The sequence below is a fragment of the Sorex fumeus genome, unplaced genomic scaffold (assembly GCF_029834395.1).
Source record: "Sorex fumeus unplaced genomic scaffold, SorFum_2.1 ptg000226l, whole genome shotgun sequence".
In the NCBI taxonomy this organism is placed as follows: domain Eukaryota; kingdom Metazoa; phylum Chordata; class Mammalia; order Eulipotyphla; family Soricidae; genus Sorex; species Sorex fumeus.
Window position 1 is genome coordinate 619,990 of NW_026606283.1, and position 17,088 is coordinate 637,077.

At 48.9% G+C, this 17,088-nt stretch overlaps 1 protein-coding gene and 1 non-coding gene across 2 annotated transcripts in view; one reads left to right on the forward strand and one right to left on the reverse strand.

Annotated features, from left to right (window-relative positions):
* RC3H1 (ring finger and CCCH-type domains 1) overlaps positions 1–17,088 on the forward strand; it is a 39,537-nt gene that overhangs the window by 9,694 nt on the left and 12,755 nt on the right. Inside the window, exons 2-9 of the mRNA XM_056108611.1 lie at positions 4,523–4,933; positions 6,384–6,504; positions 9,078–9,317; positions 11,389–11,564; positions 13,024–13,224; positions 14,279–14,411; positions 15,440–15,558; positions 16,300–16,412. Of these exons, the coding sequence (XP_055964586.1) occupies positions 4,703–4,933; positions 6,384–6,504; positions 9,078–9,317; positions 11,389–11,564; positions 13,024–13,224; positions 14,279–14,411; positions 15,440–15,558; positions 16,300–16,412 (1,334 nt within the window). The 5' untranslated portion in view covers positions 4,523–4,702. The remainder of the gene's footprint in view (positions 1–4,522; positions 4,934–6,383; positions 6,505–9,077; positions 9,318–11,388; positions 11,565–13,023; positions 13,225–14,278; positions 14,412–15,439; positions 15,559–16,299; positions 16,413–17,088) is intronic.
* Positions 1,776–1,849, reverse strand: TRNAT-AGU (transfer RNA threonine (anticodon AGU)). Its single transcript has one exon. It is a non-coding gene; the product is annotated as a tRNA-Thr (tRNA).

Consider the following 17,088-nt stretch of genomic DNA (forward strand, 5'->3'; position numbering starts at 1 on the left):
ATTATTTTCATTTAAAATGAACTACACTTTTTTTTTTTCTTTTTGGATGACACCTGACGATGCTCGGGGCTGACTCCTGTGACTCCTGGCTCTGCACTCAGGAATTACTCCTGGCGGTGCTCAGGGGACCCTATAGGACACCAGGGATTGAACTTGGGTCGGCCGCGCATGCAAGGCAAACGCCCTCCCCGCTGTGCTATCGTTCCAACCCCTAAATCTGTAAGCGTTAGGCTGGCCTGTGTTTGAATCATCCTGCCACTTTACTAGCTTAGAATTTTGGGGTACTTTTCTGTACTTTGATCTCTCTATCTTTCAAATGTTCCTAGAACGAGCAGATGCCATTGGGCTACGCTAGCACGCAACAGGGACGATCGGAGACGTTACTGGTGCCTGCTCAAGCAAATCGATGAGTAACGGGTTATCACGTGATCTTTCACGTGAAGATGATAACTGCATTATAGTGTTGCTAAGTAGATATGCCAGAGATAGCCCTGAGTGTGCTGGTGCCCGTTTGGTGTTTAATGAACATATTGTGGTTTAGATCTGTGGTGGTAGCCGTTGGAAGAAGACGCACATCAGGAAACACCTACCTGAGTTTTCACAGAGGCTGTTAGGCATCTTGTCATCTTAATTTTGACTATCATAGCTCATGGGCAGTGGCTTTTGTCAGAGTTTAACCTGGAGGCTCGTTGCGTGTTATATTTGCTGCCACGAGGCAGCAATTAATACTTGTAACTTTGAGAACTGCCAGCTAGTCATTTAGCTGGTGAAATGAATCAGTGGGAATGAATGAATGAAGGAAAGAATGAATCAGCTTCCCACCTGCCCCCATTTTGGGGGTCACGTGCACCTGTGCTCCTGGGTCTTTCCTGGCTGGGCACATCTCCGTGGAGGCCGTATTGCTCTACTTACGTTTATAGTGTGTCGAAATACCATCCTTATCCTGATAAAATCTTACTAATTTTATTTTTAGAAAGGGTGTAATAGGGGCTAGAGAGAGAGCACAGCGGGTAAAACTCATGCCTGCACATGGATGACCCCGGTTTGATCCCCGGCATCCCTTATCCCTGAGCATCACCAGGTGTGGCCCAAAAAACAAAAAAAGAAGAAAAGCTCTAAGAAAAGTGAGACAGTTAATTAATTATAAAAATGCATGAATTTTTAAAAAATTTTTATTAGTGAAGCACCATGGGGTATAGTTGTAGACTTAGAAATTTTGGTGCTTGGATTTCAGTTATACAGTGATCGAATACCCATCCCTCTGGTGATGGTGTGCCCATTCTCCACCACCACTGATCCCAGTAACCCTCCCACCACCCAAAAATGTATGAATTTTTTAAATGATGGTTTTTAACCAGAATTTACAAATTGGTGTAAATTGCTAGATCACCAGATATTAGATCATCTGTATAAATAGTTCTAACCTCTGGTCTGAAAAACTCATGTAACCAAATTTTAAAATTCTTTTACATGTTTTCTGTGAAAGTAAAGTAAAGTAAAGGCCCTCCCTTTGATCATCGATTTGCTCAAGCGGGCCCAGTAACGTCTCCATTGGAGACTTTGTTGTTACTGTGTCTGGCATCTCGAATCCGTCACGGGGAGCTTGCCAGGCTCTGCCGTGCGGGCGAGATACTCTCGGTAGCTTGCCGGGCTCTCCGAGAGGGGCGGAGGAATCGAACTCGGGTCGGCCATGTTGGCTGCGTGCAAGGCAGACGCCCTACCCGCTGTGCTATCGCTCCAGCCCCAAATGAAAAGCACTCCGTTGGTATGAAATAAGGCACTGCTGGGATTCGAACCCAGGATCTCCTGTTTACTAGACAGGCGCTTTAACCAACTAAGCCACGGCGCCAAAGACTCTTCTCATTAGAAAACTAAAATTCTCGTTGGGCTGGAGTGTTAGCACAGCGGTAGGGCGTTTACCTTGCATGTAGCCGGCCCAGCCAAGCCAGGTTCAATTCCTGTGCCCCTCTCAGAGAGCCCGGCAAACTACCGAGAGTATCTCAGCCCGTGCGGCAAAGCCTGGCAAGCTACCTGTGACGTATTCGATATGCCAAACACAGTAACAACAAGTCTCACGATGGAGACATTACTGGGCCCGCTTGAGCAAATCGATGAACAACGGGAGGACAGTGACCGTGACCCAAATTCTGGTTCTCCGAGGTCTAGGAATATTTAGTTATCACGTATATTTCTATGTTACCAATTTGTGTGTGTGTGCGCGCGCACGTGTGTGTGTGAGAAAGAGAAGCAAGATCATTTTTTTGAAACTTATTTAGAAAGATGTGAAGGGAGAGAAAGAAAAGTACCTGTAGGCTTTTCCAGAGTGGAAGTAGTCAAAAACATTGAGACAAGCCATCGATTTCTAGGGCCTTGGAGAGCAAGCCGTCTATGAAATCACTGACGCATTTGCATCAGGACTTTAAATTGATAGGAAACTCAGGTATTGCTCTCATCAGTATCAGTGATCGGTGGGGCTTTTAAAGTAAAGAATACTCATCGTTCATCCCGTCTCTCATTAAGAAAGTTCCAGTAGAGGGGCCTGGAGTGATAGCACAGCGGGTGGGGCGTTTGCCTTGCACGTGGCCAACCAGGTTCAGGTTCGATTCCCAGCATCCCATCTGGTCCCCTGAGCACCGCCAGGAGTGATTCCTGAGTGCAAAGCCAGGAGGAACCCCTGTGCATCGCCGGTGTGACCCAAAAAGCCAAAAAAAAGAAAAAGAAAGTTCCAGTAGAATTATTCCTAATGGCCTAGGTTTATGCTGTCCCTCAATACACGCTTTTGTTCCATTTTGTTGTTTTTGGGTTTTTTTTTCTTTTTTTTGCTTTTTGGGGTCACATCTGGCAATGCGCAGGGATTACTCCTGGCTCTGTACTCAGGAGTTACTCCTGGCGGTGCTCAGGGGACCATATGGGATGCTGGGACTCGAACCTGGGTCGGCCGCGTGCAAGGCAAGCGCCCTCCCCGCTGTTCTGTCTCTCCAGCCCCGTTTTTGGGTATTTCTTAAACCTATTTGATTTCTTTATTTTTCAGGTAACATTGGTTTACAACGCAGTTCTAGTTTTTGTGTGTACTGGTTTAATTTAATTTTGCTTCAAATTAATGTTGCTGTGCTAGGCCACTGCTAAATTAACACTGTCCCTCCGTGACCCATTGGGTCCTCTTCTACCCACCGTGCCTATGTTAATGACAGTATTTAGGAGGTCTTTGGGGGATTATTTTGCTGACAGTACCTCATTCTGAGGAAGTTTAAAGAATCGGGAGGTTCTAGGTATTTTAGTCATTTTATTTCTTGTGTTTATACTTAGCTGAAGGAATGTTTGTGTATTGCATTGAGAACATATGTCCTGTGTAGTTTAGATAAGTCTCGTAGTTGGGGTTACGTGTAAACAATTGTCTTAGAGAAGCTTGGGGAATGTTTGGGAAGATGACTTTGGAGAAAGATGTTTATAAGAATGAGGAAATGGGCGTCCCTTTAAAATCTAATAGCTATAATTAAGTTACACGTTGCATCTCTTTAGAAAAAAATCTTTAGAGGGCTGGAGTGGTAGCACAGCAGATCGGGCGCTTGCATCAGATGCAGCCAACTCAGGTCCTGTCCCCAGCATCCCATATGGTCCCCTGAGCACCGCTGAGTGTGCCTCCCCCCCCACAAAAAAAAAGTCTTTAAAGGCTTGGGGGCCTTGCACCTGTGAAGTCTTAGGTTCAATCCCCACCCCCACCCCCTGGAGTTCTTTATGATTTTGTAATTCCTGAAATAGAACCATAAAAGACAAATCAGGCTTTCAAAGACACTCTTTTCTTGATCTCTCCAGCTCATCTTTGTGGTCAAATGGTGTTTTTAGTTTTAGTCAGGACAGGATATTTTCTGTATGTTTATTCTTGGAGAATTTCTTCTTAACAAGCCTATCAGAAACACAATTTAGCCTATTTCTAAGTTTGTTTGTTTGTTTTTTTAAATAAAACACTGTTCAAGTTTATGACCCTAAGACCCAAAAAGTGAAAATGAAAATAAAATGAGATGAGACCAAATAGGTAGGGGTTTTTTTTGGGGGGGGTGGGTTTTTTGTTTGTTTGGGGGCCATACCTGCCGTACACGGGACTTAACTCCTGGTTCTGGGCTCTTTGATCACTCCTGGTGGGACTCAGAATCCTTGGGGTGCGAGGGAACAAACACAGTTGACGTGTGCCCGGCAGGCATCCTTCCCACTGGCCTGTCAAGTCAGCCCCAGTTCCGTAAAAGTACAAAGAGGTCGGGGCTGGAGCAATAGCACAGTGGGGAGGGCATTGGCCTCGCATGCGGCTGACCCGGGTTCAATCCCCGGCATCCCATAGGGTCCCCCAAGCACCACCAGGAGTGATCCCTGAGTGCAGAGTCAGGAGTCAGCCCTGAGCATCACTGGGTGTGACCCAAAAAGCAAAAATAAATAAATAAAGTACAAAGAGGTCGGCTGCAGTGATGCAGATGTGGCACAGAACTTCACTGAAGACTCATTTTCTTTTCCTTTCTATTTTGTTTTCCAGGTTATATTTCACACTATGTGCTGACTGTATCTACAGAAGATATTTAAAACAAAAAAAAAGATAAACTTTTTTCAAAGATTTTGATTCCAGTGGAATCTTTGCTTAAGCGTGTGTGTGTGTGTGTGTGTGTGTGTGTGTGTGTGTGTGTGTGTGTGTGTGTGAACCGAGACTCCAGACGCGATGCCGGTGCAAGCCCCGCAATGGACGGATTTCCTCTCCTGCCCCATCTGCACCCAGACTTTCGACGAAACCATCCGGAAGCCCATCAGTCTGGGCTGTGGCCATACTGTGTGCAAAATGTGCCTGAATAAACTGCACCGCAAGGCGTGTCCATTTGACCAGACCACTATCAACACGGACATCGAGTTCCTCCCCGTGAACTCAGCACTGCTGCAACTCGTCGGGGCTCAGGTATGGGGGGGCCCTGGGGACTGACCCCTTCACGTCTCTGGGCTGGTTCCACGGTCGCTTGAAATCCATTGCACTGCACATTGGGGAACACCTGCTGCAGTTTACAGCGATGAAGTTCTCTTCGGTACTGTGCCAGTCCGGGATTCCTAGTAGAAGATGAATTGTGAAACTGGTTCTCGGTTCTGTTTTAGTTAATAGTAACCACTTATTCTGATAGTCCAACTTTATCAGCGGCTTTAGCTATTCAGGTATCTTTAGAAACCCGACAGGTAAGTCACAGGGACATCTTCCTAGCCAGGAAAATAGCGCTCATTAAGCCATTGTGTTTTGGTGCCAGAGCGATAGCACAGCAGGGAGGGTGTTTGCCTTGCAACGCGGCCAACCCAGGTTCAATCCTCGGCATCCCCATAGGGTCCCCCCCAACACCGCCAGGAGTGATTCCTGAGAGCAGAACCAGGAGGAACCCCTGAGCATTGGCTGGGTTGGGTCCCCAAACCAAACAAACAAAAAAATCCAGTGTGCTTAATATTTAAACTGGAGCTGCTTCAGACAGTTTTCCTTAATAGACTGTAACTGAATCACAGGGCAAAAGGGGGGAAGGAATCCTGAAGAGCGAGGCCTTGGGGAAACACGTATTTCCAATCAGGTGAATGTCTCCAAGTACTGACCTATAAAAATTAACCTGGTAATTCCCAAGGTAACACATGGGAAGTATTTGGGTTTTGGGGTTTTTTTTTTTTTGCTTTTTGGGTCACACCCGGCAATGTACAGGGGTTACTCCTGGCTCTGCACTCAGGAGCTACTCCTGGCGGTGCTCAGGGGACCATATGGGATGCTGGGAATCGAACCCGGGCGGACCACGTGCAAGGCAAACGCCCTACCCGCTGTGCTGTTGCTCCAGCCCCCAACACATGGGAAGTTTTATATTAATGTTCTCAAATTAGAGATTGGTAGGTTCCAAAAAAGTCAAGGAAGCCAGGCGGGATTTTTTTTTTGTTTGTTTGTTTGTTTTTTGCTTTTTTGGGTCACACCCAGCGATGCACAGAGGTTACTCCTGGCTCATGCACTCATGAATTACTTCTGGCGTTGCTCGGGGAACCCTATGGTATGCTGGGAATCAAATCCGGGCGGCCGCCTGCAAGGCAACGCCCTACCCACTGTGCTCTCGCTCTAGCCCCGGAAGCCAGGTTTTTAAGAGCTCATTATTTAAGATTCACTTAACTCCTCACTAAACCAATGCAGCTCGTGTGAGTAGGCGGAAGCTTCCTACTTGTTTGTCATAAGTCATTTCTGAATAGATATTCTGGGACTGGGGACTGGCGGTGGGGTACGGGGGTTCAAGTGCATGCCAGGCATGTGACCGGACCCAGTTTGATCCCTGGCATGGCGTATGGTCCCTGAATGCCAGCAGGAGTGATCCGTGAGCAACACACCTTTGTCCTGATTGCAGGTCCCCGAGCAGCAGCCCATTACTCTGTGTAGTGGGATCGAAGATACAAAGCATTATGAGGAAGCCCGGAAATGTGTGGAAGAATTGGCGTTGTACCTGAAACCACTCAGCAGTGCCAGAGGTAAATCTGGCCTCATTATCCATGCTCATCTAAACGTTTATCATAAATGCTGTGTTTCCATAGTAGGTGTATGATACTGAGATTCATTTATCGTATGATAAGCCGATTGGTACTGCATAGCTCTGTTTATAAACCACGTCAAATTCACGATCACGATCATCCTGTTGTTCGTCGATTGCCTCAAGCAGGCACCAGTAACGTCTCCTTCGTCCTAGCCCTGAGATTCTAAAGTGTCACGTTCAAGGCTCTTTCAGGGTCAGGAGAATGAGACCCATCATTGTTGCTGGTGTTTGGCATATTGGGTATCCATGGGGAGTTTGCCAGACTCTGCCGTGTGGGCAGGTTACATTCGGGAGCCTGCCAGGTTGTCGAATGCAAGAATGAGATAATAAGATAATAAGACGTCAAGTTAGGTCCTGAGTTTTGGAGTCTATGTGATGGTGGATGCAATGGTTTAATAAAGTTTTAGGAATGGGGATGGAACTCGGTAGTAGAACTTTTTTGCCTTCCAGGTGTGAGGTCCTAGGTTCGATCCCTAGTGCTACAAAAAAGAGAGGGCGAAAGTAAATTGCTCAGTTAAATATAGATAGCCTAGTCGTATTGGAAGGATGCTCTATCAATTTTTTTTTCCCTTTCGGGTCACACCCAGTGATGCTCAGGGGTTATTCCTGGCTCTGCACTCAGGAATTACTCCTGGCGGTGCTCGAGGGACCATATGGGATGCTGAGAATCGAACCCGGGTCAGCCGTGTGCCAGGCAAACACCCTACCTGCTGTGCTATCACTCCAGCCCCATGCTCCATCATTTGACAGCTTTGAAATGTGTCATCTTCTATCTGTCTCAGACAGCATGCTGTCAGAGATACAATAAAGTTGTCATTTATGGGACCAGGGAGAGAGTATAGCAGGTAGGGTGCCTGCCTTATACACAGCCCACCTGAGTTCGATCCCCAGCACCCATGTGGACCCCAAGTCCACCAGGAGTGATTCTTGAGCACAGAGTCAGGAGTCAGCCCTGAGCATCGCTGGGTATGCCACCCACCAAAAAATTTTTTCATCGTGATGTTTCACTAGGAAAGTGAGGCTAACCACTATCAAAAATAATATGCCAGGACTGTAATAATCTCTAAATTTGGATTTTAAACTGCTTATTAATACTACATGTCTCCTTTTCTCTGTTTTTGCATGATTGAAACTCAGTGGGTCTTTTTTTGGGTTTTTTTTTTTTTTTTTTGCTTTTTGGGTCACACTTAGCCATGCTCAGGGCTGACTCCTGGCTCTGCACTCAGGAATCACTCCTGGCGGTGCTTGGGGGACCCTAGGGGATGCTGGGAATCGATCCTTGGTCGGCCGCGTGCAAGGCAAACGCCCTCCCCGCTGGGCTATCTCTCCAGCCCCAACACGTAGTGTATTTAATATCGCGATGAATGTTCCATTTGCATGTCATAGGCTTGAGGAATATAGTTTAGTGGTAGAGTACATGCTTTGCATGTGATAGGTCCAATGAGGCACCACCAAAATAAATTGCTTGAGACCTGGAGAGACAGTACAGCGGGCAAGTCTCTGGCTTTGCACTCTGCCAACCGGGGCTCATTCCCAGCACCCCAGATGTGGTCCCCCAAGCCCACCAGGACTAATTCCTCAGCACAGAGCCAGGAGTAAGCCCTGAACAACGCCAGAGCCAGGAGTAAGCCCTGAACATCGCCAGAACATACTTCAAAACAAGGTAAAGGTAAAGGCCCTCCCGTTGATCGTCAATTTGCTCGAGCGGGCCCAGTAACGTCTCCATTGGAGACTTTGTTGTTACTGTGTCTGGCATATCGAATACGTCACGGGGAGCTTGCCAGGCTCTGCCGTGCGGGCGAGATCCTCTCGGTAGCTTGCCGGGCTCTCCGAGAGGGGCGGAGGAATCGAACTCGGGTCAGCCATGTTGGCTGCGTGCAAGGCAAACGCCCTACCGCTGTGCTATCGCTCCAGACAAAATATATCGCTCCAGACAAAATATATTACTGGAGGCAACAACTTTTGTACACTTTCCAAATGCAGCCTGGCCTTCCTTTGTACCGGGTTTTCTTCCCTTTTTTGGGGGTGCTCGGGCGGCCCCACGAGTGATTTTTGGCCAAGAGGCCAACAGGAGGCAGAGGATGCTGTGCGTTCTGGGCCCCATGGTGGCAGAGAGGCTGCAGGGCTGACCCGGCTGTGCTCGGGGGATCATGTGGTGCTGAAAAGCAAGTGGAGGGGCTGGAGTGATAGCACAGTGGGTGGGCGTTTGCCTTGCACGCCGCCGACCTGGGTTTGATCACCAGCGTCCCATAGGGTCCCCCGCGCACCACCAGGAGTAACTCCTGAGTGCATGAGCCAGGAGGAACCGCTGTGCATCACCGGGTGTGACCCAAAAAGCCAAAAAAAAAGCAAATGGAGTCCGGGCGCGTCTGGGCACCCACATGGGCCCTGTGCTCTGTCAGCCGGCCTCCAGGTCATCACTAGCCGCAGTGGCCGTGCCAGCCCTGGTTAGCAGGAACCCCTCCTGCTCTCTGCAGCATGAACCTTCTCACTCTCCTTTGTCTCTCCCAGGAGTGGGTCTGAATAGCAGCACTCAGAGCGTCCTGAGTCGCCCGATGCAGAGGAAGCTGGTGACTCTGGTCCACTGCCAGCTGGTGGAGGAGGAAGGCAGGATCCGGGCCATGCGGGCCGCCCGGTCCCTCGGGGAGCGGACAGTCACGGAGCTCATCCTCCAGCACCAGAACCCCCAGCAGCTCTCCTCCAACCTGTGGGCCGCGGTCAGGGCCAGAGGCTGCCAGTTTCTCGGACCAGGTATTCATTCAAGTCACGCCGGATAGACCAAAGGCATTTGGGGGCGCAAGTGATGGACAAAGGCGGGGTCTTCCCGGGCTCCAGACACCAGCTCATAGCCCAGCGTACTTCATTCAGACTCTTTCCTGCTCATGAAATGTGATAGGAAATTGACCCCAAGGTGACTCGGAAGAACGGTTTCTGAAAAGCACAGCTACAAGTGTCTTGTTACTACATTACCCATTAATTCTTTTATTTTTGCTTTTTTTCTTTTTTGTGGGGGGGGCGTCACAACGGCATCGCACAGGGATTTCTCCTGGCTCTGCACTCAGGAATTACCCCTGGCGGTGCTCAGGGGACCCTATGGGATGCTGGGAATCGAACCCGGGTTGGCTGCATGCAAGGCAAACGCCCTATCTGCAGTGCTATTGCTCCAACCCCAATTCTTTTATTTTGTAATTTCATTTTTATTTTATTTTATTTGCTTCTTGGGTCCCACCCGGCGATGCACAGGGGCTACTCCTGGCTCGGCACTCAGGAATTAACTCCTGGTAGTGCTTGGGGGACCCTATGGGATGCTGGGACTTGAACGCAGGTCGGCCACATGCAAGCAAAAGCCCTCCCCGTTGTGCTATTGCTCCAGCCCCCTATTTTATTTTTATAAAGTTGTTCTCAATAGTTCATTGCAGATAATAATCACACAACAATCCCAACCACCGTGCACCTTCCCACCCCCATCGAGGAAAGTGCGTGAAGATAGTTGTATTTCATCCTGGAGCCATTTAAGCCCTTGTGTAAGAGGTTACAACGTGTATGTTAAACCCAAACATATGTGTGCTGCTCTTGTGTGCTACTCTACATCAGTGGACTGGAGTATAAGAGATTGCGCGGCCTCATTTGCGGCCATGTGCTCCAGGCCATTCTGTGTCATTCTCTTCTGGAAGCTGTATCTCATAGTCTCTGGATCTTGGCCATTGATGAGATTACATGGCACCAGAGGAAGTTTGTGGGTATGACTGCCAAGCTCCTGGAAAACTGGGGAGATGGGGGGAAGGAGGCCCAGTCCTGTTCCAGGTGAGCTTGGAGATCTCAGTCACGGGTTCCCGCATACCTGGGTTTTCCTACCGGTTCCGAACCTCTTGGGTGAGGCTCATCGGAGCCTGTGGAGAGCGGCCTTGAGTAAGGCTGTGGCTGGGTTCTGGAGGTTTTCGGCTGTCGGGGTTCTGCTGGGGTGGGGAGGGAAACTCACCCACCCCTTGCCTGTTCTTTCTTTCTTTCTTTCTTTCTTTCTTTCTTTCTTTCTTTCTTTCTTTCTTTCTTTCTTTCTTCCTTCCTTACTTCCTTCCTTTCTTTTTAATTTTTATTAGTGAACACCATGAGGGACAGTTGTAGACTTACAAATTTTTTGCTTGGGTTTCAGTTATACAATGTTTGGGTACCCATCCCTCCACCAGTGGCCATTCTCCACCACCACTAATCCCAGTATCCCTCCCACCCCCCAAACCCCTGTCCCACTCTACCTCTGTGGCAGGGCATTCCCTTTTGTTCTCTCTCTCCTTTTGGGTGCTGTGGTTTGCAAAAGAGGCGTTGAGTGGCAGTCATATTCGGTCTAGAGTCTACTTTCAGCATGCATCTCCCATCCTGGGAGGATCCTCCCAACACCCTTTATTTGGTGCTCCCTTCTCCCTCTGAGCTGCCTTTTCCCCTAGCATGTGCAGCTGGCCTCCAAGCCATGGAGTGAACCTCCTGGTACTTATCTCGGCTGTTCTTGGGTGTTAGTCTCTTATTTTGTTACTTTATATTCCCCAGATAAATGCAGTCTTTCTATGTCTGTCCCTCTCTTTCTGATTCATTTCACTTAGCATGATACTTTCCATGTAGTACCACTTGTATGTAAATTTCATGACTTCATCTTTTCTAACAGCTGCATAGTGCTCCATTGTGTAGATGTTCCAAAGTTTCTTTAACCAGTCATCTGTTCTCGTGGTCCGTTAATTCTTAAGTGGTCCTTGCAGATAGCACCAGATCTGCCCTTTTCAGCAAAGGGGTTCTCTTCTTCACATCATGACTTTTTGTCTTCTCCGCCTTCTAGCAATGCAGGAGGAAGCTTTGAAGCTGGTTCTGCTGGCCCTTGAAGATGGCTCTGCTTTGTCAAGAAAAGTTTTGGTTCTCTTTGTGGTGCAAAGGTTGGAACCCCGGTTTCCTCAGGCCTCTAAGACCAGCATTGGGCACGTTGTCCAACTCCTCTACAGAGCCTCGTGCTTCAAGGTAGGAACTGCTGATGTTTCATTGTGCTGGGTGGCTTTGGCCTGTGAGCGGTACTCAGTGAATTGACTGGAGATATCTTCTTGGAGGATTTCAGCAGCTTCATTTTCTATTTGAAAAGTTAATGATACCCTGCTGGGGGAAGAGGCAGCTCAGATAGAGAAGAGAACACCAATTAAAGGGTGTTTGGAGGACTCGCCCTGGATGCGAGATGAGGTAGCCTATAGACCGAACACGATGGCTACTCGGTGCCTCTATTGCAAACCATGACACCCTAAGGAAACGAGTGAGCAAAAGGGAATGCCCTGCCACAGAGGCGGGATGGGGTGAGGGGGATAGGGTGGGGGGTGGGGTGGTGGAGAATGGGCTCTGGTGGAGGGTTGGGTACTCGGTCATTGTATCATTGAAATCCAAGCACGAAAGTTTGTAAGTCTACAACTGTACCTCTTGGTGTTTCACTAATTAAAAAAAAAAGGTAATGATGCCCTATTATAGTAATTCCTAATGTGTCGAATTTTGTTTTGTTTTTGTTTCTGGTTTTGGCCATGTGCAAGGCACGCGCCCTATCCACTACACTGTCTGTCCCCATCAGTATGTTGGATTTTATGTTACGTATTGAGCTACAATGCCTATAGATTTTTGTTACTCAAGAGATTAATAGTTCTGAGCATTTCTGGATATAGACCCCTTCCCCCACCACCAAATGAGCACTTTAATGCACTTTTTTTTTTTCTTTTTGGGTTACAACGGGTGATGCTCAGGGGTTACTCCTGGCTCTGCACTCAGGACTTAGTCCTGGTGGTGCTCGGGGAACCCTATGGGATGCTGGGAATCAAACCCGGGTCAGCCATGTGCAAGGCAAATACCCTATCCACTGTACTACCGCCCCGGCCCTTTAATACACTTTAGATCACGTGTTTTTGTTAAAAATCTATTCAGTCCTTGGGTTTCTTTCCAACATGCTCTTTCAGGTCATTCTGTAGACCTAGCCAGAAGATTTTGACATCTGTAGGGGGAAAAAAAAACAGGGGCATGTTTCATTGTAATCTTGATACTGCTTCGTGTAGTGTATATATATATTCACGTATTATTGCAAAAATAGCTAAAGCACAGTGGGTAGGCGTTTGCCTTGCATGCGGCTGACCCGGGTTCGATTCCTCCACCCCTCTCAGAGAGCCCGGCAAGCTACTGAGAGTATCTTGCCCACAGGACAAAGCCTGAGGTATTCAGTATGCTAGAAACAGTAACAAGAAGTCTCACAATTTGTTGTGAGATGTTACTGGTGCCCACTGTAGCAAATTGATGAACAATGAGAGGACAGTGCTACAGTGCTGATGTTGCAAAAAAAAAAAATCAACGTTGGTCCCATCAAGTGTAACATTGGTCCTCTCAAGCGTCAGCATCAGCCCAGTTTTGTCTCCTACCCTGACTCACTTCATGGTCTTCTTGTGTGTTGCTTTAGGTCACCAAGCGTGACGAAGACTCTTCCCTGATGCAGCTGAAGGAAGAGTTTCGAACCTACGACGCGCTGCGGCGAGAGCACGACTCGCAGATTGTGCAGATCGCCATGGAAGCGGGTTTGCGCATCGCCCCTGACCAGTGGTCCTCCCTCCTCTACGGGGACCAGTCCCACAAGTCTCACATGCAGTCCATCATCGACAAGGTGGGCACCGGTGCCAGCACGCAGCACAGTTCTGCCAGACGCTTAGAAGTTGGTTTCGGGCCGGAGCATTAGCACAGCGGGGAGGACATTGGCCTTGCATGTGGCCGACGTGGGTTCGATTCCCGGCATCCCATGTGGTCCCCCGAGCACCGCCAGGAGTGATTCCTGAGTGCAGAGCTGGGAGTCAGCCCTGAGCATCACCGGCTGTGACCCAAAAAGGGAGGAAAAAAAAAGTCTATTAAACAAAAAGAACAAGAAAGAAAAATTGTATTCTCAGTAGCTGAGTATCGTGTCCTAAGTATGATACTCATAGACAGCCGTCAGTTCCTGTAAAGATTTGATTCTTCGTCACAGCGATTTTTTTTTTCATCCGTTGCATTCTCCTGTTTGAGTGTCTCTGGCTCTATTTTACTCTCGCTTTTCCTTTTATTATACTCTTGAGTTTCTGTGTGTGTGGGGGGGCGGTTGTTTGTTTGTTTGTTTGTTTCCTTTTTGTTTTTTAAAGAAGACCTCGGCTTGCTCTTGTAAGATTCTATAAGGAGATTGGTCTTCTTGTATGAGCTTACTTGGATAATAGGTATATTTTCTGTAGTAATTTTTTTGGGTTTTTGGCTTTTGAAATCTCTCCGGGATCTCTCCTGGTGGGGCTAGAGGCACCATCTGGAGTGCCAGGGATCGAACCCTGGCCGATCGTGTGCAAGTGCCCTACCCGCTGTACTCCAACCCCTATATTAATCTTCTGAATTTATTTAACACCCAGAGCGGACCCAAAAGTAACAAATAGGGGCTGGAGCCATAGCCCAGTGGGAAGGGCGTTTGCCTTGTATGCGACCAACCCAGGTTTGATCCCCAGCATCCCACAGGGTCCCTGAGCACCACCAGGAGTGATTCCTGAGTGCAGAGCCAGGAGGAACCCCTGTGCATCGCCGGGTGTGATCCAAAAAGGAAAAAACAAAAACGTTTCTTAAACTTCAAAAATGACTGTGGTGTATACATGATCTTCATCTTCGAAGCAGGCTCTGGACCCCGGGTGAGTGTTACGTCTCTGTCTCAGTTGCAGACCCCGGCCTCCTTCGCACAGAGCGTGCAGGAACTGACCATTGCCCTGCAGCGGACTGGAGACCCGGCGAACTTGAATCGCCTGCGACCCCACTTGGAGCTTTTGGCCAACATCGACCCTAGTCCGGGTAAGCCCAGGAGAAACGAAGCCTTGATTTCCTTAAGTCCCTCTAGAATTTCTCATCAGAGTTGTTCCAGATGCGCCCTGAGTTCTCAGGTTGGTTTAGTTATTCTTTTGCTCTTTGGGCCACACCTACTAATACTCAGAGGTTCCTCCTCACTCTGCAGTGCTCACGGCTCACTCCTGGCATGGCTCAGGGAACCGTGTGGGATGCCGGGATTGGGCCCAGTTCATCCCTGTGCAAGGCAAGGTCCCTAACCCTGTACTACCTTTCTGGCCTGTCAGTTCCCTTTTGTGTTTTTTTTTTGCTACGTTTTGTGTTGCTTCTTGGGGCACACCCAGCAATGCTCAAGAGTTGCTCCTGGCTCTACACTCAGAAGTTATTCCTGGCATCACTGGGGGATGCTGGGGATCAAAACTGGGTTGGCCGCATGCAAGGCAAACGCCCTCCCGCCTGTACTATTGCCCCGGCCCTGGCCCTCCGTTCCCTTTGTTGTTGTTTTGTTTTGTTTTTTGTTTTGTCACACCCAACAATGCACAGGGGTTACTCCTGGCTCATGCACTCAGGAATTACTCCTGGCGCCGCTTGGGGGACCCTGTGGGATGCTGGGAATTGAACTGGGGTCGGCTGCATGCAAGGCAAATGCCCTCCCCACTGTGCTATCGCTCCAGCCCCGCCTCCCTACCCTTTGGAAGGTGTCCCCTTGTCTTTTCACGAATAGCGAATCGTATCTCTCTTTCCTCTATCTCACTGGTCACCAAAGCCAGAGTGACCCTCAGTGATGCCCTCTGACAAAAGTGCCCCCGTATTTCCATCACTCCTTACAAAACCCCAGTTGTGTCCCGTGGCCTCCAGAGGCCTCCCGTGACTTGTTTTTCACGAGGTGCTCCCACCTCCACAAAATACCGCCTAGGAGAGCCAGAGAGCCGTGTGGAACCTGACTCCATCCCCCTGGATGCCACCTGACAGCCGAAGTGCTTCCGGGCCGGCGTCTTCCTTCCTGACGGTTGCTCTCTCTCTGGTTTCTTGCATAGACGCTCCTCCCCCTTCTTGGGAGCAGCTGGAAAACGGGCTGGTTGCCGTGCGCACCGTGGTCCACGGGCTGGTGGATTACATCCAGAACCACAGCAAGAAAGGAGCGGACCAGCAGCAGGTACCACAGTGCGCCATGGCCACTGATCGCATCGGGGTGTGATTATTGCGAGGGGCTTTCTGACGACAGAACTGTTAGGCTGGTTCAGCCGAAGCATCACCAGTCATCCTTTTCATAGGCCTGTTTTAGACTTTCCGTGTTCCTATTCTATACGTCTTTGGGTCGCATAAAAATTCTTCAACAAATGTAGAAGTTGAAGAAGGCCTCATGTAGGCTCAGTGTTACCTACGGTGGGTGGCGTGGCTCCCTGGGGTGCTAGAGCAATCCTAGTGGGGGCAGTAGCTGCCTCAGGTGCAGTTGTGGGTGCATTTCATACATAGAAATCGACTTACAAGTAAGCAGTCTGCATAGAAAGTCGGTTTCTGGGGGAGCACTGAGTGTTATTTGTTGGTTGGTTTGGGGGCCACACCTGGCAGTGCCTCCGGACCTACTCCTGCCTCTGTACTCGGCAATCACTTCTGGTGGCTGGGGGGACCCAGTGGGATGCTGGGGATCGAACCCGGGCAGCTGTGTGTAAGGCAAATGCCCTACACACTGCACTATCACTCTGGCTCCTTTTTTTCCCCTTACTTTTGTTTTTTTATCTGAGAAAGTGTTCCGTATGCAAAAAAAAAAAGTTTAGGAACCTCTGATCTAGGTGCCCAAGATCCTAAAATGGCAGCGCAGAATTCACAGGGTGTGTGTGTGTGTGTGTGTGTGTGTGTGTGTGTGTGTTAATGATGAACTTTGCCTTTGCTCTAGCCTCCACAGCACAGCAAGTACAAGACGTACATGTGTCGGGATATGAAGCAGCGAGGAGGGTGCCCCCGTGGGGCCAGCTGCACCTTTGCACACTCTCAGGAGGAGCTGGAGAAGTGAGTGACGGTCGCCGGACTCACCCTCTGAGAGCTACCAGAGAATCCGTGGCCTGCGGGGGGAGCTCATCCAGCAGTGTTTGTGGGTGGCGGTTGCTCCCAGCGACCCACAGGCCACCATGGGCTATGGCCAACCCTGGTCTAACCCCTAGGACAACATCTGGCCCTTTAGCACCATCAGGAGTGATGGGTGCCCTCGGCACAGCCCGTGTGACCCCCCAAAAAATCAAAACAAAAACTGATTTTATTTTTTAATTAGACTCTGATTTATAATATTCTTAATGGTAATATTGCAGTAAGGTAAGGTAAGGTAAAGGCCCTCCCGTTGATCATCGATTTGCTCGAGCAGGCCCAGTAACGTCTCCATTGGAGACTTTGTTGTTACTGTGTCTGGCATATCGAATACTCTCGGTAGCTTGCCGGGCTCTCCGAGAGGGGCGGAGGAATCGAACTCGGGTCGGCCATGTTGGCCGCTTGTAAGGCGAACGCCCTACCCGCTGTGCTATTGCTCCAGCCCAAATATTACAGTATTTTAGAAAAAAAAATATATTTGTATATATGTACACCTCAACACAATAGCTAAAATATGTTGTTGATGTGTAGAATTTCAAGAAAATTCTAGAAAAATAATTTGCTTGAGAACTGGGAGCCATAATACAGGGGTCGGGGCGTTTGC